The sequence below is a fragment of the Dicentrarchus labrax genome, unplaced genomic scaffold (assembly GCF_905237075.1).
Source record: "Dicentrarchus labrax unplaced genomic scaffold, dlabrax2021, whole genome shotgun sequence".
NCBI classification, from domain to species: domain Eukaryota; kingdom Metazoa; phylum Chordata; class Actinopteri; family Moronidae; genus Dicentrarchus; species Dicentrarchus labrax.
The window spans coordinates 11,979,176-12,005,053 of record NW_026136703.1 but is presented as its reverse complement, the minus strand read 5'-3'; the positions used below and the strand labels follow the sequence as shown (position 1 = coordinate 12,005,053).

The 25,878-nt window shown below is 40.5% G+C and overlaps 4 protein-coding genes across 6 annotated transcripts in view; 3 read left to right on the top strand and 1 right to left on the bottom strand.

Moving 5' to 3' along the window:
• Positions 1 to 1,330: 1,330 nt before the first annotated feature.
• Positions 1,331 to 15,174, top strand: pgfb (placental growth factor b). Its single transcript, XM_051395926.1, has 7 exons — positions 1,331 to 1,989; positions 11,512 to 11,548; positions 13,204 to 13,400; positions 13,484 to 13,563; positions 13,918 to 13,947; positions 14,037 to 14,099; positions 14,191 to 15,174. Exons 1-7 carry the CDS (start codon positions 1,855 to 1,857, stop codon positions 14,210 to 14,212), a joined length of 564 nt encoding a protein of 187 aa, XP_051251886.1. The 5' UTR covers positions 1,331 to 1,854; the 3' UTR covers positions 14,213 to 15,174.
• Positions 15,175 to 15,441: 267 nt separating this feature from the next.
• On the top strand, positions 15,442 to 20,452 carry cipca (CLOCK-interacting pacemaker a). Its single transcript, XM_051389864.1, has 4 exons — positions 15,442 to 15,711; positions 16,925 to 17,041; positions 17,507 to 17,676; positions 17,973 to 20,452. Exons 2-4 carry the CDS (start codon positions 16,936 to 16,938, stop codon positions 18,771 to 18,773), a joined length of 1,077 nt encoding a protein of 358 aa, XP_051245824.1. The 5' UTR covers positions 15,442 to 15,711; positions 16,925 to 16,935; the 3' UTR covers positions 18,774 to 20,452.
• A 104-nt stretch (positions 20,453 to 20,556) lies between these two features.
• On the bottom strand, positions 20,557 to 23,394 carry zdhhc22 (zinc finger DHHC-type palmitoyltransferase 22). 2 transcript variants are annotated; one of them, XM_051389884.1, is made up of 4 exons: positions 23,305 to 23,394; positions 22,057 to 22,386; positions 21,829 to 21,906; positions 20,557 to 21,732 (listed from the first exon to the last, which is right to left on the bottom strand). In XM_051389884.1, the coding sequence occupies exons 2-4, from the start codon at positions 22,382 to 22,384 to the stop codon at positions 21,455 to 21,457; spliced, it is 684 nt and encodes a 227-aa protein (XP_051245844.1). In that variant the 5' UTR covers positions 22,385 to 22,386; positions 23,305 to 23,394; the 3' UTR covers positions 20,557 to 21,454. The 2 variants fall into 2 exon arrangements, with proteins under 2 accessions (XP_051245844.1, XP_051245837.1); XM_051389877.1 differs by having other exon boundaries at positions 21,829 to 22,386.
• tmem63c (transmembrane protein 63C) overlaps positions 23,296 to 25,878 on the top strand; it is a 32,626-nt gene continuing 30,043 nt past the window's right edge. Inside the window, exon 1 of one of the 2 annotated variants that reach the window (XM_051389834.1) lies at positions 23,296 to 23,384. The gene's annotated coding sequence lies outside the window, so the exon portion shown is untranslated. Of the gene's footprint in view, positions 23,385 to 24,587; positions 24,704 to 25,878 lie in introns of those variants that run through there. The other variant, XM_051389818.1, reaches the window with a different exon arrangement.

Below are 25,878 nucleotides of genomic sequence, written 5' to 3'. Positions count from 1 at the left end.
TCCATCTTGACTGGACTGCGCTATCACTCGAGCCAGGTTTGCTTGTCTTGTCAGCGTGTATTTATAGTGCAAACAATATCAGTGATCTTATTAGGCCCTATCAGCAAGTGCACCTTTAAAAACACAGATAGATCACTGAGCAGATGGCGAAACGGCAGTAAGAGTCTGGTTCTGTCCTCTGAGCAAACAAAAGTCTGTGTGGCAACGGTGTTTAGCTCTTCTATTCAAAATATGAAAAAAAACATGAAAATCACTTGCACTATATCAATATACAGTAGCCCTTACTTGTGCTTGAGGTAGATGTTTTCATTTCACTACCTTGAAGGCAGAAAACAGCTTTTGGGCAGTCTTTGGTCCATCTGCAGTTGCAATGCTGTGGCAATAAAGTGAATAAATTGACAGTCAGGAAAAAGAAGATTGATACTGTTGTAAAAGAAAACTCACCACCCAGACAATGACAGCACAGCAAGAGAGACAGGCCTAAAACAGAATAATTGTAGAGTCAAATTCCCTGAAGAATCACAGTTTACTTTGCTTCCATTCTGTCCTCTCCCTGAATTTTCAAAGAGCATCCATCATTGCCATGTAGAGATACAATTTAGGAAAAGACTACTATGATATTGCCCAGCTTAATTAGAGGAAATGTCTTCCAAAATCCCTGATTGTTTGCACTCACTGACGCTCTGTCCAGGCTGATGGTATAATGGGGGGGATGGCTTACTCTGCTTAAAGTGTCTGAGATGTTTAGAAACACCATCACTCCTGAGTGTGGTCTTGTACAATAGAAAGAGGCCGTGGAGCTATTCAGCACTGTTGAAGGAATGTGTGGAAGCCCACAAGAAATCCTTTCGTTCCAGGGTTTCTCCAAACACAGAAGTCCCACACTGAAGATTAACTCTATGTGTCAACAGTAATGGAATCTCCCTTTCTGTCTCTGCAAACTTGACTAAACACTAAAGCCTCAGAGGAAAATCTCTGTGCATCCTGGAGCCTGGGCCAGCAATGCGTATACCATCCGTGTCACAACTAGAGAAAAAGATCTCTGAATGCTTACCTTGCCTGAACAGCTTCTGAGTAGAAGTTTCTCAGCAAGCCTTGTGTACTCTGTAGTGTAAATCACCTGTGATGTATGTATAGTCTAGAAATCTGAAATAAAGCATAGGCAGCGGTGTCACAATATCTGCAATAACCATTTACAACATCACATAAATTACCATGAAATACAAGTTGCAGCTTAAAGGGGAGTTGAACAAAAAAAAAAAGCCTCATCTCATCAGTGAGTTGTGTGGAGGCAGATAAAGGAGAGCAGAGAGGAGCAGGGAGAAGGGGAGGAGATTTAAATGGCCAGCTTGTGAAAAAGGTAGTGTGGGACAATTAGAGGCAAGTGAGTTTCTCTGCTGAACGGAGCTCAGAGCAGGACTGAAAACTGTTGGTGCAACTTCATGCATGTTTCTTGGAGCCATTTTTTTGGACTGAATAGACTCCGTTTTTAACTTATGTGCAGTGAATATGGTTTGTAAAAACCGGCTGGTACTCTTCGATGCTGCAGACAGTAGAGTCGTTTTAGGCTTTGTACTTTGATTCGGTTGATTTTTAAATGTGAATATAAAGATTTTTCTTTCTTTTTTTTTGACAGTATTATTTTATTGCATCAGCTGCTCCAGTTCGCCTCTGGGGCCTTATTCATTAGTAAGCACAATCTACTTCATCGGGTTACACGCGGCTGCGGAGCTACGTGACTGCACTCACTCGCAGCTTTACTAAAACCGGGAACTGACTACTTGGAAACTGCCGGTCAGCATCTTTTGTCTCCTCTGACTAGGACTGTGTTTTCTTTTTTTCTTCTTTTTTTTTATGTTGGATTGTTTTTTTATTGTGTGCATCGGGAGGCATCATCCACCCGCCTCCACTCGCAGACATCGCGAAATGAAACTCGGTTTTGTCATCCAGACTGCAGTGGCGCTTTATCTGCTGCTCTCACCTGCACAGGTAGGAAGTTACACTTTATTCTCAGCGAGGGGAGAAGTTTTAAGTTTTAAGATTCACATTCTAGTTATTGGGTCTACTATAAAATAATAATGCAACTTTCTGTATAATAATGCCTGTGCCTGTGGATGAAGTGTTAATAATCCATTGTTCTTTGACACCTTTTCTCCGTTTTGAATGAGCGCCATCCTGTTCGACTCATTCATAAGATGAAACGTGACAAACTGCATCACTCTACTTGTGGAGCGCATGATGCCAAATGACTCACTGTTATATTTGGCGAATCTTACTAAGCTTATAATTACAGCTGCATTATGCTTTAAGGCCAAGTTTCACAGACAGAGTTTATTCCCACTCCAGTAAGATGAGATTCTTTTCTTCTTCTTTTTTTGTGCAGTGTACATTTCCAGCAAGGAAACACTCTTTAATAAATATTTGTTAATACCTAGAGTTTTTAAACACTTCAGAAATAGAGGTAACAGATCCTGGTGAGTTAGCAGGCTGCTTAGTCTGACAGACTGAAAGTGTTGGCAGTGTATCAGGTAAAACTGGCAAGAAGGTTCACTGTCTTCAGTCTTCTTCTTTTCGTCTGCTGCTCTTTTGCCCTTTCTTTTTTTAATCTTGGAATATCTACAGGTTTAATGGGTACATGCAGTGGGAATAATCACCATGATGAAAATGAACCAGTGTGTCTGTGTATACAAAAAAAATCTATTGAACTTAATTTCAGGCCGGTCATATCACTGTCAGGCTGGCAGTTGTACAAAGCTGTTCTGTTCTCTGTTGCCTGGCATTGCCTTTTAGCCAGAACAGAACAGGACCGAAACTGGAGTGAGAAGTAATTCAAAGGCCTGTGTTGCGCTGTAGAAACACTTGTAAGAGGAGGTGGCATTGGACAGCGGGACATGTGCCAACTACCGCTCAGGCTCTTGAACCCATTCAGGCTCTGATTTCCTCCCAAGGTGGCTGGGGGCTGGCAGCTATCTCTGATGGTGCTCATGTTTAATGCAAAAGCAGGCCCTTCTCGTGTCCATTCACTGCTGCTGTCACACTTCAGAAAACTGCTGCTGCCTGTTGAAAACTGCAGCAGTTTCCCTTTTGCCAGGCTGCAGTCTGTATATAGAAGTATTACACTCATTCTCTCAGGCTCTCAAGGTTGGAAAAAGTTCCATGTCGCACCAGAGCTGGAGACTTTGCAGCTGTTTAGGAGTTGAGGGTGAGTGGGAGAGGCATGGGATCACCCCATCTCCACTAATCCTCATAATCAGCTCGTGGCCTGCTCAGTCAAAATAGGAGTGACAAAATCCAGGGCCCTCAACTTGTAGCAGGTTAAATAGCTCCTTGCTCATTGCTGCCCAAAAGACTGAGTGCAAATGTAAACCAAACAATTCAGAGATTCAACAACCTATCTGTCAGTTCATGAAGACTGTCTATGAGGATCTGACCTTGTTATTGCTGAGGTCCTTCTCTAACCCTTCAGTCGCCATTCATTGCTTTATGTTAAAAGGTCAGCTTAAAAAGGAAAGGTTGACCTGTTTTCCTGCTTTAGTGCACATAAATACGTCTGAGGAACCAAATATTTGACTGTAGACAAGTGACACTCGCGCTAGCAGCTCTTTTCTGGGACTCTTCTGGTAGGTGTCTTTTCTTCCAGCTCCCACAGTAAACTGTCAGACTGGCTTACCAAAGTGGAAAAAGCAAACACTGGCCATGTGGTTGGGAATGTTTTTTTATAAATGTCTGCCCCTGTGATCCTCTATCCATAAATATGTGCCACTAATTGATAATGAAGATTTCTCATCACTGTCACAGCTGGAGCTGCTGTCAGCAGCTTTGTGACTCATGCAGTTACTCATGTCTGCTATGAGACGTGAAGTGGCCGAGAGAGGGTGGGGTTATCTTCACTTCTGCTTAATAATTCTGTTTTACTACCAGGAATTTACAGCTTATCCGGTGTGTGTGTGTGTGTGTGTGTGTGTGTGTGTGTGTGTGTGTGTGTGTGTGTGTGTATGGTGTTTATTGTGGCCCCTGTGTGTTTTCATCTTCATAAGGACTTTAGGTTGTCAGAGTGTCATAATAGTGTGTTGCAGCAGCAGCCCGGCTTTGTTGGCTTCTGACCTCTTGGATAAAGCAATGTCTACTTATGTCCCATCATGATTGGTTGCGTATGTCAGTAGTTTATTATTAAAAAGGACACCCCTTCTACCTCCTAAAGTTAAAAAAAGATAATAATATAATAAGTGTAAAGGTCAAGTAGATTTGAGGACATGGCTGCACCTGAGTGTACAAATTGTGTATCTAAACCAAAGCTGATAAAGTACTAGAGTCAGTTAGTTACCTTCTGCATAAAAAACATTATTTGCTGAGACAATTGATAGAATTCATGTTGTCCCAGTCTCTGTGATTCCAAATCATGTGTGCCTTATGTTGATATGTACAGTTTGGATTCATTCTCTTGAAGCTGTCCTGGTCCCACAGATGTATGACTCTTGATAGAGGGTGGAAGCACCTGGGTTTCCCTTTGGAACAATGGTGGCCTTTTGCTCACCCTGTCACTTTGGCTGTCTAATGGAGAATATGATATAACTGCCATCCACTGGTTATTTTGTTCACATTCCTCGACACATTCTCCAGTTCAGTGTGTCGTTGGTACTTCTTGTGCACATAAACCCCACACTGTGCACATACAGAGAGTGTGTGTGTGTGTGTGTGTGTGTGTGTGTGTGTGTGTGTGTGTGTCTGTGTTTGAACTACTGCTTAGATCCTGCCTGTACTTCACTCTGCAGACTGAAAGAGCTTTGCCAGAATGTGCAGTACCTGTTGCCTCCTGCCCATTAAAAATTTTTCCCCACCTTATTAAAAAAACACAACACCGGGATGGACTGTGTGAGCAATACCTTTTCTTTATCGTCATAATGATTGAGTGTATGAAAATACAAGTGAAATCTTGCATCAACACAACCAAACCTGACTGACATTACTCAGCATTTCCACTTAAGCGCTGGAGACATGGGCTGCTGCACAAATCAGGAATCAGGCCTTAAAATATTTCTTTTATTCTAAGAAAATCAGTGAAGGATGAGAATTGTAAGCTTCTTTGGTATGAGATTACAAAATTCTTTATCTGTTTTAAGATACAACATTTTCCGTGGATAAAACCCATAGAAACCAAATATAGGAAAAAAAACTTCTTGCTTAATTCATTTGCCTTTGTGGTTAGACTCATCACTTCACCAGTGAAGTATGTTCCTGATGTCTCTGAGCAAAAAAAAAGAACACACAGTGAGCCTCAGCTCCTGCTCTTGTATCTGTGTGCAGACGTGACGTTACACAGGTGTTTCCTTTACGCCATCACCAGCAGCACAACAATGAGTCCGACCATCTGTATCGCTCACGTGTGTGTCTGTGTTTGTGTTAATAGTGTTTTTCTTATTCTTGCTCTTAACTGGCCAAATGTATGTGATGATGTTAAATTTTCTATTGCAATAGAGCAAAAGATTTATCCAAAATATGAACAGTAAAATCAGGTGAAGGTTTCAGATCCTCAGAATCAAGGAGCAACAGATTTTGTCAAGATGCAGCTCTTTTATTGACAATCAAACATTAAAGATTCTCCCTTCTTTCTGTGTCTCTCATACACATCTTTCTAGTTCAGATGTCTGCATGCTGGGCCATGTAGTGCTAGTGACCTGCTGACTGATAGAGTTCCTATTTGCGTTGTTGTGGTATTTCTCTCTAGTTGTAATGTCCTGGCCCAAGGGAGGGTCGCAATCGCAATCAGGAAATATGGATTTCTCCTTCCTCCCGTGGAGGAGGAGGAGGAGGAGCGGTGGTGCTCGGGGCAGCCGTCTACTCAGCAAGCTTTAATCTCCCATCTGGATGTAATTTACTGTGGTTTACAGAGGGAGAACAGCGTTTACTGTAATAGAGACCACAATTACCACCGGTCAGCCTTATCTCAAGACCTGTGTCGTGTGTGTGTATGTTTGCGGATGGGGTGCACGGTTTATACAGTGGTTATGTGTGTTTGTGTGTGTCTTTTGGGGGACATTTGTGCATGCATTAATGGACTATCTAAATCAACATTTATATGCACCCTTACCTCTCCCCCTGTCACTTGACCCTGTTTTACTGGGATTTTTCATTCAACAACTACTCCAAGAAAACATGATTGTAATGTTTCCAAACTCCCTGCAGATGACGAAGGATCTACGATATAATAATATTAAATTATTTAATTATCATTATCTCACTCTTTAAAAAGAGTATTAGAAGTAATCTGAGAGGAATAGTTTAACAATGTGGGAATTTGCTTATTCTCTTTCTTGTTCCTCAATTGTGTGCATTAAATAAGCCAAAGCCAAGAGACAGTTAGCGTATGTTAGCATAAAGAGTTAAAAATGTAAAGTTTTCTTTTTACAGGGGTTTTAAAAAGTTTAGCACAACTATTTCTTAGACAGGTGCAGTGACTTTCTGGATTCTTGTCATCACTGGAAATAACCGGTCCCAGCCAAGAAATCGTATGGCACAAAAATGCCCTTAAAACCATATCTGTCATTATTACCATTTGTTTATTGTTTTTGCTTTAGAGGCACTGGTAGGTGGATTTTCTTACCTTTGGAGTGAGCCAGTCTGGGTGTTTCCCCTTGTTTACAGTCTTTATGCTATGCTAAGCTAACAGTCTGCTGGCTCCACCTTCATACATACAAACAGATATTAGAGAGGGATTGATCTAACACTCAGCACATTTTGTGTTTCCTCATAGTTAAAATGTATTGTTATGGTTCTGGACTTGGCTTTGAGTCTGTGTGACACCCCAACTAAAAATGTTGGTTTTCTAATCTGTGGAATAACTCATTCCATTTCAAAGGCTCCATTCACCCAGATATCTGGTGAAATCGTTGTGAAACATTTACCACATGCTCTATTGAAGTTTGTTGGTGTATTGAAGTGCTCTATGATCACAAGCCCCAACCTGACCACCCTAGAGACCCAGCTGGATACTGTCAGACCTGTAATGGCACCACTGTCATTGTAGTTTCACCCACCGTGTGTATACAAAACAGAACCTGGCTTTCTTTTGTGGTGGTGGAGAATAGATACAGTGACCTGCAGCCCCTGTGAGGCCTGAGAATTAATGTTGCGGTCATGGTGTTGATGATGTGGAATCTGGTTCTTGATAAAGGATAGATGCAGAGGATCAGCGAGGCAGGGAGGTAGCTCTGTTTCTCACTCGTCTAGCTGTCTCTGTGTTTGTATTCACATCTCTCTGCTTTAGTGCTCTCTGTCCTGTGTGGTCTCGTGTTCACAGTCAAGCTTCAGTCAGACCAAAACCAGGACACAATCTCCCCTCTGGCCTAAATGTTTTCAGCGATCTGGAGATGCAGGTGCTTTACAGGTCTGGATTACAGCTAGATGTTAGCCAGCTGTGCTTTTTAAAAATGTTTTGCTCGAGTTCCCCTCTGCATGCATCCACCAAACACTGTTCAAAAGACGATTTAGTTTACAGAGATTACCAAAACACAAGCCTGCATCTCATCCATGGTCTGTTTATCTACACTGTTTTAAAGTAGAACATTTTAGAAAGCAATTTAAATAATGGCAAAAAGAAGTCAAGAAGAACTGAAGAGGGGTCCAAATTAAACCAACTACAGAACACCCCTGATTATCTTAAACATAAAATTAGTCCAAACTTTGATACATTTATAATCCCTCGCCTGCACCAAATATGGGGAAATTCTTGGGAAATGATGATGGAAGCTGTTTTACTGCTAAATTGTACCAACTGCAAGATAACTGCTGGTCTGATGCTGTTCATTTTGATGAGTGACAATACAAAACACCTTTTGAAAAAAATCATTGAAACATTTTGGCAAACTAAATATAAATATTTAATGATGCTCAGTTTTGACAATTGATATATCAATATATCAAAAACGTCTCAATTACTAGCAAACAAACCAAACATGACTCACCCTTGCTATCGCTGTTGTGCAATCCAAAGGAGAAGAGAAACCTAGATCCAGTTCTGCATCATCAAGTCCAGTCACGTCACAAGAAGTTGTCCTATGTATTTAGGCTGAACTGGCAAAGAAACCTATCTGCATTTGATTTTCTTTACTTTACATCTGTCTCGTCTCTATTTCTCATTAGAAAATACACTGTGGAGTATGTTGGCTGGCGTCCAGATCTTTTTGGCTATAAGCCAGAGTACCTGCTGTTGAATTGCCTATCGACCCCCTTTGCAACTTGACCCTCAAAGTTGAAAAATCTTTTTATGACCATTATGCTGGGTCCCCATCATGTTTTGTTTTTGCTCCCTACGCACGCTGCCCTTCCTCTGACAGATGGAGTTAAGCGAAGAGGTTAAAGATGACGCAGTTCAGCTGTGTGGGAGTGGAGAGTAATGAGGCCCGGAGCCTCTGTGGCCTGACAGCAGGAGCCCAGGGACACAACAGGTCCTCTGCTCTGACCCAAAGGACAGAGCAAACTCTCAGCCAGCAGCTCACAAACTTTCACTAGAGACTTCAGAAACCAACTAGTTTTTAAAGCAACTTTGCAATCAAGCATGTCAACCTCTAAATGCCACAGGTTCCTTACTGCTGTAGCTGCTATAGATGTTTTAATCTAGCCTCTGTTGCTCAAACTAACTGCCCTTCACTGTGAAAAGCAATCTGGTCAATCTTGTTAACGAAAGGCCTCTGAGAACAAGAACTGAGATGTCAAGAAACTTAAAAAACTATGGGACGGTGTCCAGAGTGGGCTGGGGTAGCATGACCCTGATTACAAATTGGCCATGTTAATTATGCAATGAGAATGGCTTCTCTGGCACAAGACTAACACTGAAAAGATTAGACAATTAATCAATGACAATCTTAAAGTAATTTATTCAAGTAAAAGTGCCAAAGTTCCGGTTACAGTAAACCTTGAATGCAATGTTTCCATGCTTGGATTTCATATTACAAATTTAAAACCTTTTGATTTTTTTATGCTGTGTTCAGAGTAATGAGCAACATTAACGTAGCCACTGTGGCCTTTTTTCAATTTTATGACATTTTAAAATAAATGATTACACAAGTAATCAAAAGTAATTGTTAGTTGCAAGACCGTGATTCATCTCATACCAACTTTGACAGAGATCATTGAATCTTCTGTGAACTGCCAACTTTTTAACTCACACATCTATATCGACCTGATTGCCAAATAAGATGCAGTTTATCAGTTATTAAGCTGCTTGTGGGACCTCAATGTTTAATCTACCATCAGCAGCAATATATTTTTGTTGGATTGTGCAAGAAGTTGAGCCTGCTAAACTCAGCACAGCGAAGATTTTCTTTCTATCTGATGTTGTTGTTGTTGTTGTTTTTAATTGGGATTGGAATGTCTTTTTTAAATGATTTCACAACCGTTTTGGTATTGTCCAAAGGCCAGATGTTGTACATACAATGCAGAGGACATAGAGTCGTGATATTCCATTATAAGCCAAGAGTAGATGAATTTATAGTCAGGTCATGTCAAGTTTGTATACCCCTTAATCACAGTTAGTCTTAAAGGACTTAACACCCTTATTATAAAAACAATAAATGAAAATGACACACAACAATGTAAGACCCTCTCTGAGGACAAGTCAAAACTCCCTGAAAAAGGTCATTGGGGAATAAAGTGAAAGAAACCTTGAGAGGACTACTTAGAGAGCAATCCTGCTTCTGGGATTTATTAGACAAGTTTATACACATTTACTGATGTAAAGCGGTTTTCCGTTTTCCACCAGAGCTGAATTACCTCACAGTCACCATGAATCACTCAGTAATACTGTAAGTGCACCAGGAGGAAGGAATGGCTACGTGAGGATCTTCATGCAGCCTTTCATAATCTGGCAGCTTCTTGCTGGCAACTCACTCCTCTGTCCTCAACCACAGGAGGTGCCAAAGATGCTTCCTTGCCATGTCAAGGCTTAACCCATGACAGAGGTCAGAAAATCCTCCCCACCTCACCACATTTCTGAATGGCAACCGAGACCAGAGCCAAAAAGCCCTTGTGATGTGGAGCAGCCTCATGAACGCCCATAGACAAGAAGAGAGAGTGCAGATCATATGCCAATTAACGCTGGAAAAGGATTTATTTGATCCGCCTGGCATTGCTAGAGAGGATAATAAAATAATCAATGCCCCAGAGAGTGGAAGTGACTTTTAACAATAACTTAAACTGAACTGTGACTTTCCCATGCTGGGCATGAAGCAGACTCTGCTAGTGGAGCTTATATCCTGTGGTGCTGTTGCAAAGCCGACACAGTTCGATGAACGCCACTCTATAGAACAACTCCGTCAGTTGGACAGCTGTACATTTTGACCAGATGACCAGCCACTTTTAGAGAAAAAGGGAGATGAACAGATTCCCCTAACACAGGAAGGACTGAACCTAAGTGGTTGACTGGAAGCTCTTGTGTATCTATTGATATCTGTCATACAGTACGTTCTGTCGCAGACAAGACAGAGCTGTCTCAAATACACAGACTTGACTGCCACTTATCTCAGTGACAGTTTTACAGGAACCTCTGAAATGTTTGTGTGAGTGTGAATGCATCATCATCATCAAAGCAGGACATTCCTCTTTAATCACATTCTTTGGAAGAAACGGCTGAGTGTAGCACAGTGCTGACAGATGTTATCCTCACCCTCAAACTAATTTTAGTTAATAACAGGAAGTAGATGCATTTTAGCAATGGAAAGGTGGTATAAGAAGCAACGGTCCTTAATGTCATCATTTGGAAAAGTCTGTGTCTGTCAGTTTGCTATTATATAACAATTTTTGGTCCAACGCTTTCAGTTAATCACAGTGTCATAGTATAAATGTCGTCAGGTGTGTGCTAGACAAGAACTGAAATGTAACACCAGTGATGAGGAGGGATTGCAGAGGCAGGTTGTCTGCCGCCGGTCCAGCGCTTATGCTGGAGGGTATTTTATCAAATGTAGATTTCCCTTCCTGAGATGGAGTCAACTAGAGGTTTTGTGTTTTCCCAGGCGAATGAGAAATGCACTCTGTTTATCAAGGGTTGATGGGAAAAAATCGAGACAGAGGGGGAAACCATCAATGGGAAAATAAATACAGAGCTGAATATTACACCACAGGAAACAGGTTTTGAACCTAAACAGTTGGACACACAGAGGAATGGTGCTATATATGAGAGACTGAATCTGCTACTTGTCAGAAAAGACTTTTCCACTGCAGGGTGGCCGAAAAAGGTGTGTGATCATCTGCTTTATTTCAATGTAGTTCCAGCTGTCACCACTAGAGGACTAAGATAATCAAGCATATGCGTGGCATTTTAACATCCAGTGTGTAACTTTTAGGAGGATCTATTGGCAGAAATGGAATATAAAATGTTTTCATTAGTGTATAAATCCCATGGTTATAGGAATCCTTTTTGTTACTAACAATGAGCCATTATTATCTACAGATGCCGGCATAGTCACGGCAGCCTACAATGAATAATCAATCATTTTATTATTTGTTTCTGTTTTGCAGACTCTGCCCTTATCAGGCATAAACAGTACGACTGAAGGTAAGAATTTCTGCTAGTTTTATTTCTGAAATCTGTGTTGGGGATCTTCCTTTTAAAACAATACAGGTACAACTATTTTGTCAAACCATATGCTTTACAATCTTGACACACATTCTTGAATCCTGCATCAATTAATTTGATTGGAATTTAGAGAAGAGCAGGACAAGTCTGGACTAGCCCTGTTGACTCAACTGCTTACTGTACCTAATATCCCCATATCCCCCCAGGTGTTTCCTCTATGTTGATTTTGGAGCGGCGGCCCGCTGCTGTTAAATTTCTGCCACCACGGTATCAGAAATGGGGCAGATGCACAATGTAGTCACGGTTGCCTTTTAAATGATCCTGCCGACATAATGCACCCCTGTTGGCTGCCGCTCACATTGCAATTTAACAACAAGTAGAACTATTCAGAGGTTATTGGGGCTGTCCAGTTTAACTCCACATACTGTTGTGTTGATGTAGCTTATTGTCAAAACGTTCGCTTTCTTCCAAGTCGACTATTAAACTAACAGCTCCACCAAAAACGTCACCGCGGTGGGTCCATTTAATTGTCAGTTCTCAGCTCAACGTGCTGATATCAAACATCTGGAAACTTTAAAATGGTAAATGTATTTGTTTGTGTCGCAGCGAAGTGTCACTTCTGTTTCATACGTAATAAGTTTGCCGGGGGGACAGGACGGGGGGGGGGGCTGCCCCCACTGCTAAAAAAATCCGAGAGGAAACACTGCCCCCTCCTCCCTCACATCACATTAAATCAGTGCTGCTAAAAGAGAAATAAATTGAGAGTTAAAAACTAGTAGAACTTGCAGCCAGAGGATTAGAGGACATATAACAGAAAAGACCAGATAAGCAGCAGACATATAGTCAGCTCAAAGAGCTGTAACTGGCCAGTGAACTGGCACTTTGCACTATACAACATTATAGTTCGTGGCCTCATCTCCCTACTGTAGATCCTTCCCCAGCCTTCTCCTCCCAGCCTGTCTGGTTTTATAAACAGCTGTTGTGGTGTCAGGCTCCATTCTGTGACCCCAGGGGTCACCACAGTCCCAGAGGTGCCTGCGGGGCAGCTCAGCTCCAGCTCCAGCAGGGTTCTGTTCATGGCCATGTTTCCAATGTTTGTTTTCTCTTCCTTCTTTGTTTGTTCGGCCATAGTCGTCCCTGTTCCTCCCCCACAGACTGTGCAACTGGGACACTTTCACACATATACCCCCACAGGAAAGCGTACTGTACATTAAACAAACATTTTTACTGCAAAATGAAAACAGGATACACACTGGCGTATCACAACTGGTTTTATGTTTCTGCCTACATGGTATAAGGTTGCCATTACTGGACAATTGAGGTAATTACTGATGCTGTTTGTGTATTAACAGTGCAGTTTGATTCATGTAGGACAAACTGTTTTTTTCTGGCAGCCGTAATTAAGGGTTACATAGACAAAATCAAATAAGCTGGATGTTGATTGCACGCTGCACTGTAAAAGTAAGCTAGAACAACAGACAGGTGGGCAGATAATAATACGGCTCTTAAACAAATATTCATTTATCTGACCACACATTCTGCTCAGCGCCTTTATTGTCTTCTTAAAGCAAGATTCCTCATAAGAAACTTATATATAGACTTGTTTGTACTCAGCAACCTACTCTCATCCATAGTGTTGATGTTCCAAGAAGTGTGGGGCCGCAGCTTCTGCCGGACCATTGAGAAGCTGGTAGAGGTGGTGCAGGAGTACCCAACAGAGGTGGAGCACATCTACAGCCCCTCCTGTGTCCCGCTGGTGAGGTGTGCAGGTTGCTGTGGGGATGAAAACCTGGAGTGCCATCCCACGCAAACGACAAACGTCACCATGCAGGTAACACAAGGGCATTGTGCAATATATTGCTGTATGTTCTATAATTACTTCGATTGATAATCGTAACTTGCTTTAACCCTCAGCTGTTGAAAATCAGGCCCTCAGAGCCAGATCAAGAATATGTTGAGATGACGTTTGTGGAGCATCAGACATGTGAATGTAGGTAAGAAAACACGTCATTATTAAATACTAAGTCTTAAAATACCAACCCCTGTGTCCTAGAAATTACATTTACATACATACTGATTTACAATGATTTATCAACGTAATACAGGTCACAAAAGTCACAAAATGTTCACATGGAACATAACTGCAAAAGGTTTATTTGTTTTGATGTCATGTTTAAAGCATTATTCGTGTTTTTACGATTAGGATTGCAACAAATACGTATTTGGTAAAACAAATAAGTATATAAACGCAACTTCTAGGATACAGGGTTATCAAATACTTACAATGACGATTAATTAATATAGCAACTGGATGTTCTTTCTAATTTATTGAACCATTTCTTCCTCAGAGTCAGGAAACCTATTGTGAAGGTTGAAAGGTAAGAACATGGATATAATGTTAAAAAGAATAATAATTATCCATCTCAGAAAATGCAGGTGCTTATTGCTAGTTGTGTTCCTCTTGTAGGAAAAGGCCAAGAGGAAGAGGAAGGAAGAGAAAGGAGAGACAAAAAACAAAAGAATGCGACAGGTAATGAATGGCACAATCTTGGGAGACACAATACCCTCCAACTATCAATCAACAGCATTAAAGATACATTATTCTTTCTTGTGTTTGTCAGGTGCCAGAACCCTCGCAGGTAACTGCAGTGGCGACCCAACCGCCTGTTGCAGTGTGGCTCACTATTTATTTCCAACCCAGAGACAGCATCAAGAGTCTCCTCCACTCATCTATTAATACTGGGTCCGCAGACTCAAACAGCTGGGTTGTTTTGCTGACACGCCCTTCTGCTGATGGGCACAGCGTTTGTAATGACGAGCTTCAACAGGAAGTGTGTTTTGATTAGTGGAAACACTGCTGTTTCACACCTGACACAATGGACATGCCTGGGAGCCAGTGCAATGTAGAACCAAACAGACAATGCCTTCTTTTTTATACTAGCTATTACTGTATCAGTTATTGTAATTTGGTCATTTCTTTGGTATTTAAAGGTGGCTACACTTGTTTAAAGTCTATATTTATTGATACAGCTGAATATATTTGGACCAATCTTTAAAAAGTTTGTCATTCTTTGTTCAAACATTATCCAATAAGCTTTGACTTGTCACAGCAGCATATGTTGGACTGAGTGTACAGCTGCTTTGTACATTCAATAATGTAATGTCTCCCTCTAGTGTTTATGGAAACAGTGTTCAAAACTGCTCTAAAGAAAAGTATTTTTTTCTAGGTCAACTCCAAAATAAGATTATAGAAAGGGCAGTGTTGTCAGTCACAATCAATCACATCTTAGCGATTGCAAGGTTCTCACAGATATAAAAGCATTTTCTGTTGTTTGTGCAGTTAAGCAGCACACATTTGTGTCCACCCTGGTGACACAAGTCTCCCATAAGCCCACACCACAGGTGTCTTCCTATGTCTGTTTTTGGAAACACTGCAGTAAGGAAGGGATCAATTGAAGTAGTTCTGTAAAATGATGTCCTGTTGTATTTTTTTTCATGTACTACATAAAGAAAATCTATGAAAATGTAAAAAGTAACATTTCTACTGTGTTAGTATTTTTATTTCATTTAAATATTTATTTTGTAATTAAATTGTTATGTTGTCAGCTTGTCTTGTGTGATTTATTTGATTAAATACAGAGTCTCATCTTTGTTCTGTATCATAAGGTAGAATTTATTATTATTTTTATTCAGTCCATATTTAGAGCCCGATAAGCCACATAAATCTGCCCAGGCCGCACACACAACAAAAACAAACGCTCCCTTTTTCCTCTTCGAGCTGACACGTTACCATGGCAACCTCTGTGCCCAGCCACGTTCACCGCCCGGGGGGAGCCCTCGGTATTGTCTTATTCACAACCATTGTTTTATAACCTCTACCTAGGGAGGGGTCTTTGTGAACACTGACAGGTATCAGGAACGTTAGAACATGTGCTTGTTTGTTGCTGGAAATGTTTATAAATACGCCACTGTAGGAGTTAAGCTAATTAACTCCGGAAGATGGCAGTAGTGCAACACTAACGATGCCAGCCGCCGATAAACCTGACAGAAGAAGTACAAGAGAGCTAGACCTCCTGAATCGAGCACAACTCTTACTATAACCCTGGAGGCCAATATAAACGTTTCGAGCAAAGAGCGTATTGGTAAGGTTTGCAAAATTAATGCTATTAGCCAGGTAGCTGATCGATAGTCTCGGGATGAGCTGGTTGGCAAACGCAAGCTGCGGTCGTTAGCATGAGCTAGCTAGCGCAGGGGCAGGGCAGTAAACAGTGAAAGTGGCTCGTTCATACGGACAACAGCAGATGTTTCTGTCCGCATCCTAAGATTTTGTTATTATTAGCAGTTTAGTTGTGTTGATAAGTTAAAGTCAACCAGTGTATGGCAATTACCAGCAAGTTAACCTAACTGTTAATAACTGTTAGAAACTAACAGTAGTAGCTTACCGGTGTTGGCAAAGTTGCGTGTGTAAACAACAACAACAACAACAACAACATTAACGTTAGCTCTATTAAGTTATAATACAGTTAAGACTCCTAGCTTTTGTTTATTGTTTACCTTGACGTGTTTTCTTTTTCTTTCTTTCCTATTGCATTAGCTTTGTAAACAGACTGGGTGTGTGGGGGTGACAGGCCCCTTGAATGTCAAGCTCAATTCAACAAATGGACACAACTTTTATAATAATGTGATCTAATAACACTTAAAGTCTTTTGACCTTTTTATTGCCCTGTTCTAAACCCAGTTTCATCCTATTTGTAAGGGTGTCTTTTTTCTGTTAATGAAGTCGACACAATGCTAGAATCACATTTCAATATTTTGATGTTTAGTACACTAATTACTCTAGTAATTTAAAGTGGCACCTTCAATAAGACCGAATATTTTAAGGAGGGAAGTATTTATAGCAGGGCTATTTGTATTGGTTCCCATTACTCAAAACTGGTGTTTCTGATTTTCTGGCCTTTGGTGTAGCACTGATCTACTGACCCATCAGTACTTCGATACTTGTGGATAATTTATGTAAGCACTAAATAGTAATTCAGTCTGTGAAATGTCCTGCACGACCTACTGAGTTGAATTCCCTTTCATCCAGATACTTAAATGGCAGAGGAGGATGGAAACAAACTAAATAAGACAGTGTAATGATGATGTACAAGTAACTCTGGTTAAAAGTTGACAGTGTCTCTTCACTTTTTAAGTCTCACTGGGTGCTAACTAACATATAGTCTTGTCAGTGCCTTTACGTACCCTGAACTCAAGGCAAAAGCACATTGAACTCCATCAGAGCATTCCTAGGCTTTGCTCTTGTGAAATTAAGACTAACTGTTTGATCCTTTAAGTTTTAATTCAACATTTTTGCAGAAGAGGCAAGCATGAGCAGTTTTAGTAGACCTGACAGACACAGGACGCCACCATTTACCAGAGCAACACACCTTGGAGCATCCAAGCCTGACCTGGAGAGAGATTCAGGCTTCTCAGGTTTGATTCAATTATGTTGCTTTGTAGCAATACACCTTACGTTTTGTCTTTATCCTAATGTATGTTTTGTTTTGGCAAGGTAGTGTTGTGAATGTGGCATGTGTTGTGATCTGGGTGAAACTCTGTATAATTGGCATTTCCATGATTAGAAAACATGACTATAAAGTCATAAATAAGGTCAAACCTAATCAAATCTAGAGATCTAGGTCACATTTTCTATGTAGGTTATCCTCTATTGGGTCAATTTTACTTATGACTTTTATTTAAACTATGAGGGCTGACCTGGATTTGGTTTAGCCCTCCTCATCAGGTCAATGGTGTCCTTTTCCAGACACTCTAGAGATGCTTATCAACATCTGCCACTGTTTTCATAGCACTAATGTCCTTCCTCTTGTACACAATAGAGAGTTATATGTGTTGCTTTTAAGCATAGTGAGACCCATATGCCTGTCTTCCCCTCCGTAGATGCCAGCTCTGAGTACCTCAGTACAGTCGATTTGACTGACTGTGAAGATGCAGGAAGGAATGGGTCAATAGTCAGCCAGGACCTGACTGGTCCGCAGCTGGCTGTGATGGGAGGCTCATATGCTGGACTGTCTCCTATGATCATCATGAATAACTTTGTCTTAAAGCAGGTAAAATACAGCAATGAATGTCCGTCTGTTTCATTACTCTTGCAGAGTTTTATCTGCCTCATCACCTTTGAGATTTTTTGGCTCTTAACTCTGACTACCACTGCTAGTATATTCCTACATTGCTGCCTTTTCTTTCTTTTCCAGATCCAGGGCTTTATTGTCAAATGCTATGGCTAAGAGAGAGTAAATCTTAAGCCTGTGTGCATTGTATTGATCTGTTTTGAATGTGTTCAGTTTGTATGCGCTCCTTGTAGTACTGTATTATAGGTATTAAAGGTTGTTTTTTCTTTCTCTAGCCATCCCCGATGACTCCAGCAGAAAAACAGTGGGGCTTTCCTTCACCCTTGGAAGTGATGCCTCAGTCACAAGTGGTTCTTCTTCAACCCGTGGTATCAAATGGCAGCAGCAGCTCTCCAAAGATTGGCTCCGAAAATATCCGACAATCAAAAAGCTACATGCCCATCCTCAAGTCATATCCCAGAATCGCCCCACACCCTGCAGACACACCCACTAAGTGGGTGGGATCCTCGAGGGTGAAGGTGAGTTCAACGTCAAGACATGACCAGCGACAGAGGAGGCACCATCGCAGCCACAGGCTTTACAGCTCCCCAAGCCCACAGCCAGCACTGCAGACCACAGTCAAACCCATCTCCAACTTTGAAGCGGCAAACAACCAATCACAGCTCGCAGCTGAGAGTCAGGAGCAGCTCAGTGACAAGTCTCTCTCCCCGCTGACAGGGACCAGCTCTCCGCCCTCCTACACAGATGAGTTCAGGACCGAGATTGACAGCGACAGGATGCATGCTGACAAATACCAGGATCCCTTCTCAATGGACAATAACAAACTGAAACGTTTCAGCAATACCTACAACATTCTCAACAAGTCTGGCTTGCTGGGGATCACCATGCGCACAAAGCAGCTGATCAAGGAGAATAAGCGCACCCAAGGCCAGCTTCAGCAGCTTCAGGAGCAAACAGCTCTGCTGCTGGAGGCTCTGAGCAGCGGAGACCCGCAGCTCTGGACTAAACTGCAGTTCTCTCTGCAGCACACAGACAAGGAGCACTGGGGAGCTAAAAGTCAGAGAGTCCTGGAGTAATATATCGATGGACATGACCAGCAGTTCTCAATTAGAGGCTCATAAGATGATTTATTGAATGTGAAAACGTGTATCTCAAATCTTTACAAAAAACCTTTCTTTGTATGAAATAGTCATTACACCATCTAGCATTACAACTGAACAGACTATATCTTATAACTGAACTAAAGTATATAAGTGTAAATATATGTGAAGAGGCACAGAACATCTTAAATTGATTGGTTATGAAGCCAAAAACATTCAGGACTGCTGGTCTAATATGAAGCCGAAGCACATCTACTAATACCAAGTGTGAGTTAAGAAGCATGCTTACATTTCAAACCGTCGCCTATAATGAATTTTCTTGCCTCTACTGCTTCAAAATGGCAAGTATCACTTGCAATAGGGCTATGGCTTCTATATGTTGAACTCCTAATTGCATAAAATATGCCTTACAGCACATGTGAGGACACATGAGATTAATTCCTTATACATGCCTTGAATGTGATGGCTTTAGACAAAATTTGAGCATCACTTTTACTTTTTAAATTAAATAGAAGACCTGGATACATTTCAATTTCTTCGTTACAGAGAAGCATTTTGAATCAATAGCACAATATCTAGTCCTTTGTTTTTATTTACTTTTGTTTTAAATTGGATGGTAAATGAAACTGAATGAGCAGATGTCTCCTTTCGTGAGGAAGTGTATATACTAACAGATTGTATTCTCAAACAAGAGCTGGGTGGCTCACAGTGAGAGTACAGAAGGCTGGAACAACCATAACATCAGTTTTTTGAAAGAAGTTAGTTACTTTAAAGTATTATTTATTTGTAATTATGTTTCTGACCAACACTAAAATATGAATGAATATTATGAACAAACCAAGCACATTATAACGAGTTTTCTAGTCCACTGGTAAAACTAGCTCCTTTTTTCAAAAGATACCATAAAGAACTAAATAAGAATTTGTGAAAGCATAAACTGTAGCAAGTGAAGTGCTGTAGCCATATATTCTTTCTTGACTTTGCATCTGTTGTTGCTATGTTTATTCCTGCTCCTTAAGCCTGGCGTGATGTGTATTAATTGAAACTTCAAGGCAACGAAATGACAGCTAAATAGCTTCTTTTAGTTTCATATGACTGACTCTTGCACTTTAGTTATAAGATTACTGACAACATGTTTAGACAAATGTTACGACTATGATGTTAATATAAATGTATATCTGGATGCCTGTGCCTTTTTTAAACTATGTTCATGTTTGTACGTAATATCAGCTTAAGCAGCTTAGATTGTGAGCTTCAAGTGGAATAAGGTTGAATGTACTTTAAGGTCTCCAAAGAATTAATATTTTTCTCTGAATCAGAACAAATCATGCCCTGGGAAGGCAATACATGCAGAGTTGCTGTAGAAAGAGTAGCACAAGACAAATTAAGTCATAAATGGTTGAGTTTTATATGATGAATTATTTATTCTAGCAACAATACACTACTGTTGCAATATTTTCCGATTATGTGTAGTTGGAAAAACTAAGAAAAAGGTCTTGGGTTCAGAAGGACAAACGGAGAGTTAAATAAAATGTTTGTTACTTTTCAGAGATGCTTTTTTTCCTGTTATTGTGAAATGTGCTTTCTGTATCATTTCTTTAGCAAAAGTCACTTTGACCAATAATGAACTGTCATAAAACGCTGTTTGAAGATAATTTCCTCTCAGTCATTTATTTCATTTTAGTTTTTAAAAACACAGAGTGGCTGCTTGTTGTGAGTTTAATACTTTTATTGGTATAACAGGAATAGACAAAATAGCTCTAAAAAGTATATTTATTGAAATTCAAAACATCTTTGACATGATGTTGAATATGTAGCCGCAGCATAACAGTGAAGAGTCCTTACTATTATTATGCAGAGGGCCCTATCATTAGCAGTTTAGTGAATACCTCGTCTTTGGGGTCATCTGCAAGCATGAGTTTATGGCACATTGTGAATAATACCCTGGATAATAATATGGTAATCATCTTCATACCCCCCCCATTCTTACAAAAGGAGCATATTACTGCTCCTTTATCAAACTGTCTGACTCACATTCATTTGAGTAGAAAACATCAGGCTCAACAGTTTATTGTCAGAGCAGTGCTGTCAAGCCTGGCAGTTTACGCTGTAGACTCATATTGTAGTTTCCTTGTCTGCTAGCCCTTGACGTCAAAGTAAGTTATTGTAAAAACGACCATAAGTTTCCTGAATGTCACATTGTAGCATCCTTCAAGGAAGTGTGGAAGAACAACGCACTCAACTGGTAATCTCAGAGCGCCGCATGACACTGGCAAATCAAATAACATAATATAAAATGCAAAGCTGTGAATGCATGCACTTAAGCAAATATGCCATCTTTATATTTTGATGAATGTAGTAGTGCATGTAGAACTGCAAGATGTCCCAAAAGGCCAACTTATTAGTCTTAATATTGCCTTGTCCACAGCTACTTACTTAAAGGATACAATTACACTAGGAACTTATTCAAAAGTTTCACACTGATATATATATGGCTCCTGTCCTTAAAGGAATGTGTGCTAACAGCTAACTATTTCAGGGAGTACTTTAAAGGTTATAAAGCATCCATTTAGTAGGCCTATTTAAAATCAATCACCACATGGATCCCAAGAAAGCATTTTCTACAACTTGTGACCTATTTGATATTTATATGACACTCAGTCTTGTTTATGTGCATCTGTGTAATCACAGCTCGTCTCAACTGTCTGCACAGGCAGGATAAGTCCAAGGATCCAGCGAGTACCAAAAACATCCTTAAGGTTGGTTCGCCAGGGGCTGCAGTTCTCCATGAGCTGCCCCCTCTGCATCTGACACCAGGTCTGTCCCCGGGCCACCAACAGCACCTGCTGGCAACAGAAGCCAGCACAGACCAGGCCGATGCCGAGCCACACATACAGCATCAGCACCAGGAACAACTGCAAGCCTGAGATTGTTCCTGTGGGGAGGAATTGAGAAGGACATTTTAAATTCTCAGGAAGTCAACATGTGTCTTAAAATGATCAGCTTTAACTGGACTGATTAAACATCTCACCCATGAAGAAGTAACCAGTGGAAATGGGGAGAAGAGTCAGGAAGGTCAACGGGTTCTCAAAGGAGATGGAGTACTCCACTGTTAGAAAGGCCACACCGAGAACCAAAGAGTACAAACAAGTGCATGAGGTGTAGATGCAGAACATGATGAAGTAGCGCATGTTTTTGTTGCCAATGCAGTTTCCAGTGAAAAAGCAGTGGTGATCCCTCTTGAGAATAACTTTCTTACACAGTTTGCAGAAGTGGCGGCCGTTAAGGAGGTAGTGCGCGTCCACTTTGTCCGAGCAGTGCAGCGAACACACCGGAACCGCAGTCTCGTTGGCACTTTCAGCAGGATACTTAATAGTCATTATGTAGTTTCCCAGTGCGTTGAACATCAAGAACAGGAAAACAACTGTGTGAAGGGTTGTCGACCCCTTCAGTGATGTGTCTGGGTTTGGGAAGATTGTTGGGACGAAGAAGCAGAAGTGCAAGATGAAGGTGACTGCTGTAGCCATGAAGAAGTATGCAGGTGCTACAGCATTGAGGAGTCTCAGTTTTAACATCCTGGTGAACATATCTGTGAGAGAGAGAGACACAGTGGGCAAGGTGTTACTGCTGCTCAGTGAACTGATCATGTAGATTTGACACAAAATAAATCACCTTTTCAAAAGTTTACTAAGAAAAATGAAAAGGTACAGGTTAACAAAATCTATTTGATCTTGTCCAGGTTAAAGAAGACCAGATGGCTCTTCTGATGGAAATATAATTTCAGTATTTATTCAGTTGCATTTGTCTACAATTTTCAGAACTCTTGACTTATATAACTTATATAACTATATTTTACCTGTTTATATCTTCCTGTAAACTGTTGGAACTGTGTATATGAGAGCCACTTGAAACCAGAGTCAAATTCCTTCTATGTGTACACACTCTTGGCCAATAAAGCTGATACTGATTCTAAGATAAGAGTTTTTTTAGAGGGAAAAACACTTCCAAGGATTAAGTTTAGGTCGGTTTACATGAAGCATCTTGGTGAAAGTAACACGCCCCCTCTGAAGATAGATCATAAAGAGTGAGTGATCTCATTTAACACATGCTGCTGAGAAAAAAAAACTAATTTCTCTGAAAAGTAGGGTCTTGGGGATTCTCAGGGGCCACTGAGAATACCAAGAATAGGTTATCTCACCCTTTTCACTGTGATCTCTAACCTACAGCACGAACAGACGTCCAACTCACAGTAAGGAGCTCCTACAGATGAAGCCTATAGCTGATTCTTTATGCTCTCATATGAAACCTCTGGGAAGCTCTACTGTAGGCCAGTGAATGCCCTAGATGACAGACAGCATCACAACCAAGGACCATCGCAGTTTCAGTTCCCCTGTTTTTCTTCAGGAAACCGACCAGACCGGTGCCAGGGCTGGCGTCAGTCATTTAAGCTCCCATGACGACGCAATTGAAACAATGATGTAATGAAAGCATCCTCATCGCTGCCTACCTGCGGGTGTCAGAGAGTGGAGGAGCTGTCCGTTCAGTACCACGGAGCCTCGGCTCAGAGCTCAGCACATTCATTCAAACGTAAGCCACATCGACGTCTCTTTTCATTATTGGGGTGTGTGCTCTTTTGTCTACCGCCGCCTGTTGGTCGGGATGCGTCTGTTTTCCTCCTGGTTTTTATATATTTATTTTACTCTACCTGCCTTTTAACTTCCTGAATAGTCTCCTCGCCTGTTTTTTTTAGCAGGCCACATCCACATAGACTATGTTATGGTAACAGCACAAATCTGAAGAAGCTACGTGGAGACATTGCATGTAAGCAAAACTGCACAAATTAAAATAAAAACGTGTCTTTAAAATAAGTTTTTATGTCACAGCTTTTGACTTAAATTAAAATTTTAAAATAATACTCTTTGGCCTTTAAACACTCATTGCATGTGTATAGAGCTCTTATTTTGTACATTATTATTTAATTTGATTACTGACAGTACAAATGGAGGTATTCAGATCTTTTACTCAAGTAAAAAAAATAGCAATAACACACCATAATTTAAGTTACTTAAAGTATCAAACGATACTTCAAATATTTGCACATACTCCGTGAGTATTATTACATATTATATTATTACTGTTATTTATGCATGAAAGTGTGAGAGTGCTGTTGTAGTTGGTCGAGCACATTTGAGCCGATTTATATACTGTTAAGTAGTTTAATCAACAACAATACATCACATTTTATAAGCTCATTATTTTTTTGTATGTAATATCTACATTTGAAGTCAAGTAACTGCAGTGGCCAAATAAATGCAGTCGAATAAAAAGTGCAATATTTCTCTCTGAACCAGTAAAAAGACAGAAAATTGTTGTTTATTTTAGTCTACCGGAGCAAATACAAGCAGAGGTTGGAAGCAATGCAAGAGAGACAGTTTTCCAGTAGGTGGCGATGCCTCCTCAATGATTTTATTTTAGTGTGCTGTCACATTGCTGATAAAGATTTATTATAATTTGTCGTTACTCAGCAGGCGGAACTGATCCACACATTGTTCACCTTTTGTTGTCTCATCGCCTGAATCACTCTGCAGATTTCCTTTTAGCTTTAATAATAATAATAATAATAATAATAATAATCAGCAAAAGGAATCATTTTATTTGGATAAATGGTCAGATAATTATACACGATGGGGCCAGTAATCCATTGGTAGGATATATCCTAAAATTACAAACAAGATATGGAAGTTAAAACATTACTTGACGTTCCCTTAGCAGCCTCTAGGCAGGTGTTTAATTGTCAGACGGCCCCTGAGTAGGTGGGAGTTTCTCGTTTCTTGGTGTTGGAGGAAAAACACACAGCAGCATCCCCATCATCACCAGACGCCAGCGATCAGGAAGCTTTTCTAAAGGTGAGCAATGTGAATTTTAACAGTCATGCGTCCGTTTGGTGACCTAAACGCGGACTGGAGGGGTTTTATTGTGCTATTTGTAGCGTTTTCATCAAGTTACAGAGCCGGAGGGAGGTGGGTGTGCAGACTGTTGTGAGTGCTGCAGTAAGCGGGGGGAAACATAGTCGCCAGAAAATTGCCTGTTTTGAGAGAGAAGCACCTTTTCTTCCAATTATAAACGCCCGGTTTGTTGAGGAAGTTAAATATAAACCCTGCATCACTGCGCAGTGTTGTTACTGGTCGGTTAGGATGAGGAGATTTCTGGCAACGTGTCAGACTATTACACCCAAAACAGACACATCCCCCCCTTCTCACTACACCTATTGTTCCTCATGGAGTCAACTGGGTGGTAGACCTTTAATGAGCACAATTAACTGTAATTTGGCGTTCCCATACTCTTTGATACTTTTAATAAATGAGGATTATTTAGGCTTTTATCCATGCTGTCGCCATGCCATCCTCTCTGTTGTTATTCAGTTGGATTTAGTACACACAAAGCCTTTATTGGTCAAGTGAGCAAGTGGTTTGACCTGTTGAATCCAGGCTAAGCTTATTGCATACTCAGCCTGACTGGCCTTATAAAATGTATTTTATATTAGATACTCCTGAGGTAACCTGAGGTCATAGTTGTTTGATGTTTTTGAATATGCACAAAGAGGTTTTGGTTGAATCTTTTGTTTGCAGTCTTGTAATTTTTAAAGCAAGCCAGACAGACACTTTGCATTAACTCACAACTCCTGCCATTTGCACCTGACTACAGTGACTGGAAGTGGCCTTTAAAATGCCACATTTATAATGGGTTTTTGACATTTCAATGGGTCAGTCGAGCATAGCATTTGCATGGCAGTACGTGGAAGAATATGTCATGCCATATGGTGAGTTTGAAAAAGAAGATTTCATCTGAGAAAGGTCTTACAGTGGAGAGTGATATTTAAACTGATTTTAATGAGAATGCAGAGTCCTCTTACATGACTAATATGTAAGCTGGGGTCCATACACATCACATCTGAGGATAAATAACTGCAGTTAATTAGAAAAGAGCCCATTTCTATTTAGGAATTTTCTTATAATTTGAAGAAATTTCAAGAAGGATTTCAGTGAGTCCTTAATTACTTTAAGAATGACATGGCTTTAAA

Excerpts from the sequence above, each read along its gene's own strand:
- pgfb (XM_051395926.1), top strand. The coding sequence starts at position 1,855 with ATGTTGGATTGTTTTTTTATTGTGTGCATCGGGAGGCATCATCCACCC. Across the intron at positions 1,990-11,511 it reads TGCTGCTCTCACCTGCACAG|ACTCTGCCCTTATCAGGCAT; the intron begins GTAGGAAGTTAC and ends TCTGTTTTGCAG. Across the intron at positions 11,549-13,203 it reads CATAAACAGTACGACTGAAG|TGTTGATGTTCCAAGAAGTG; the intron begins GTAAGAATTTCT and ends TCTCATCCATAG.
- zdhhc22 (XM_051389877.1), bottom strand. The coding sequence starts at position 22,384 with ATGTTCACCAGGATGTTAAAACTGAGACTCCTCAATGCTGTAGCACCT. Across the intron at positions 21,733-21,828 it reads CACTGGTTACTTCTTCATGG|GAACAATCTCAGGCTTGCAG; the intron begins GTGAGATGTTTA and ends TCCTCCCCACAG.
- cipca (XM_051389864.1), top strand. The coding sequence starts at position 16,936 with ATGAGCAGTTTTAGTAGACCTGACAGACACAGGACGCCACCATTTACC. Across the intron at positions 17,042-17,506 it reads GAGAGATTCAGGCTTCTCAG|ATGCCAGCTCTGAGTACCTC; the intron begins GTTTGATTCAAT and ends TCCCCTCCGTAG. Across the intron at positions 17,677-17,972 it reads ATAACTTTGTCTTAAAGCAG|CCATCCCCGATGACTCCAGC; the intron begins GTAAAATACAGC and ends TTCTTTCTCTAG.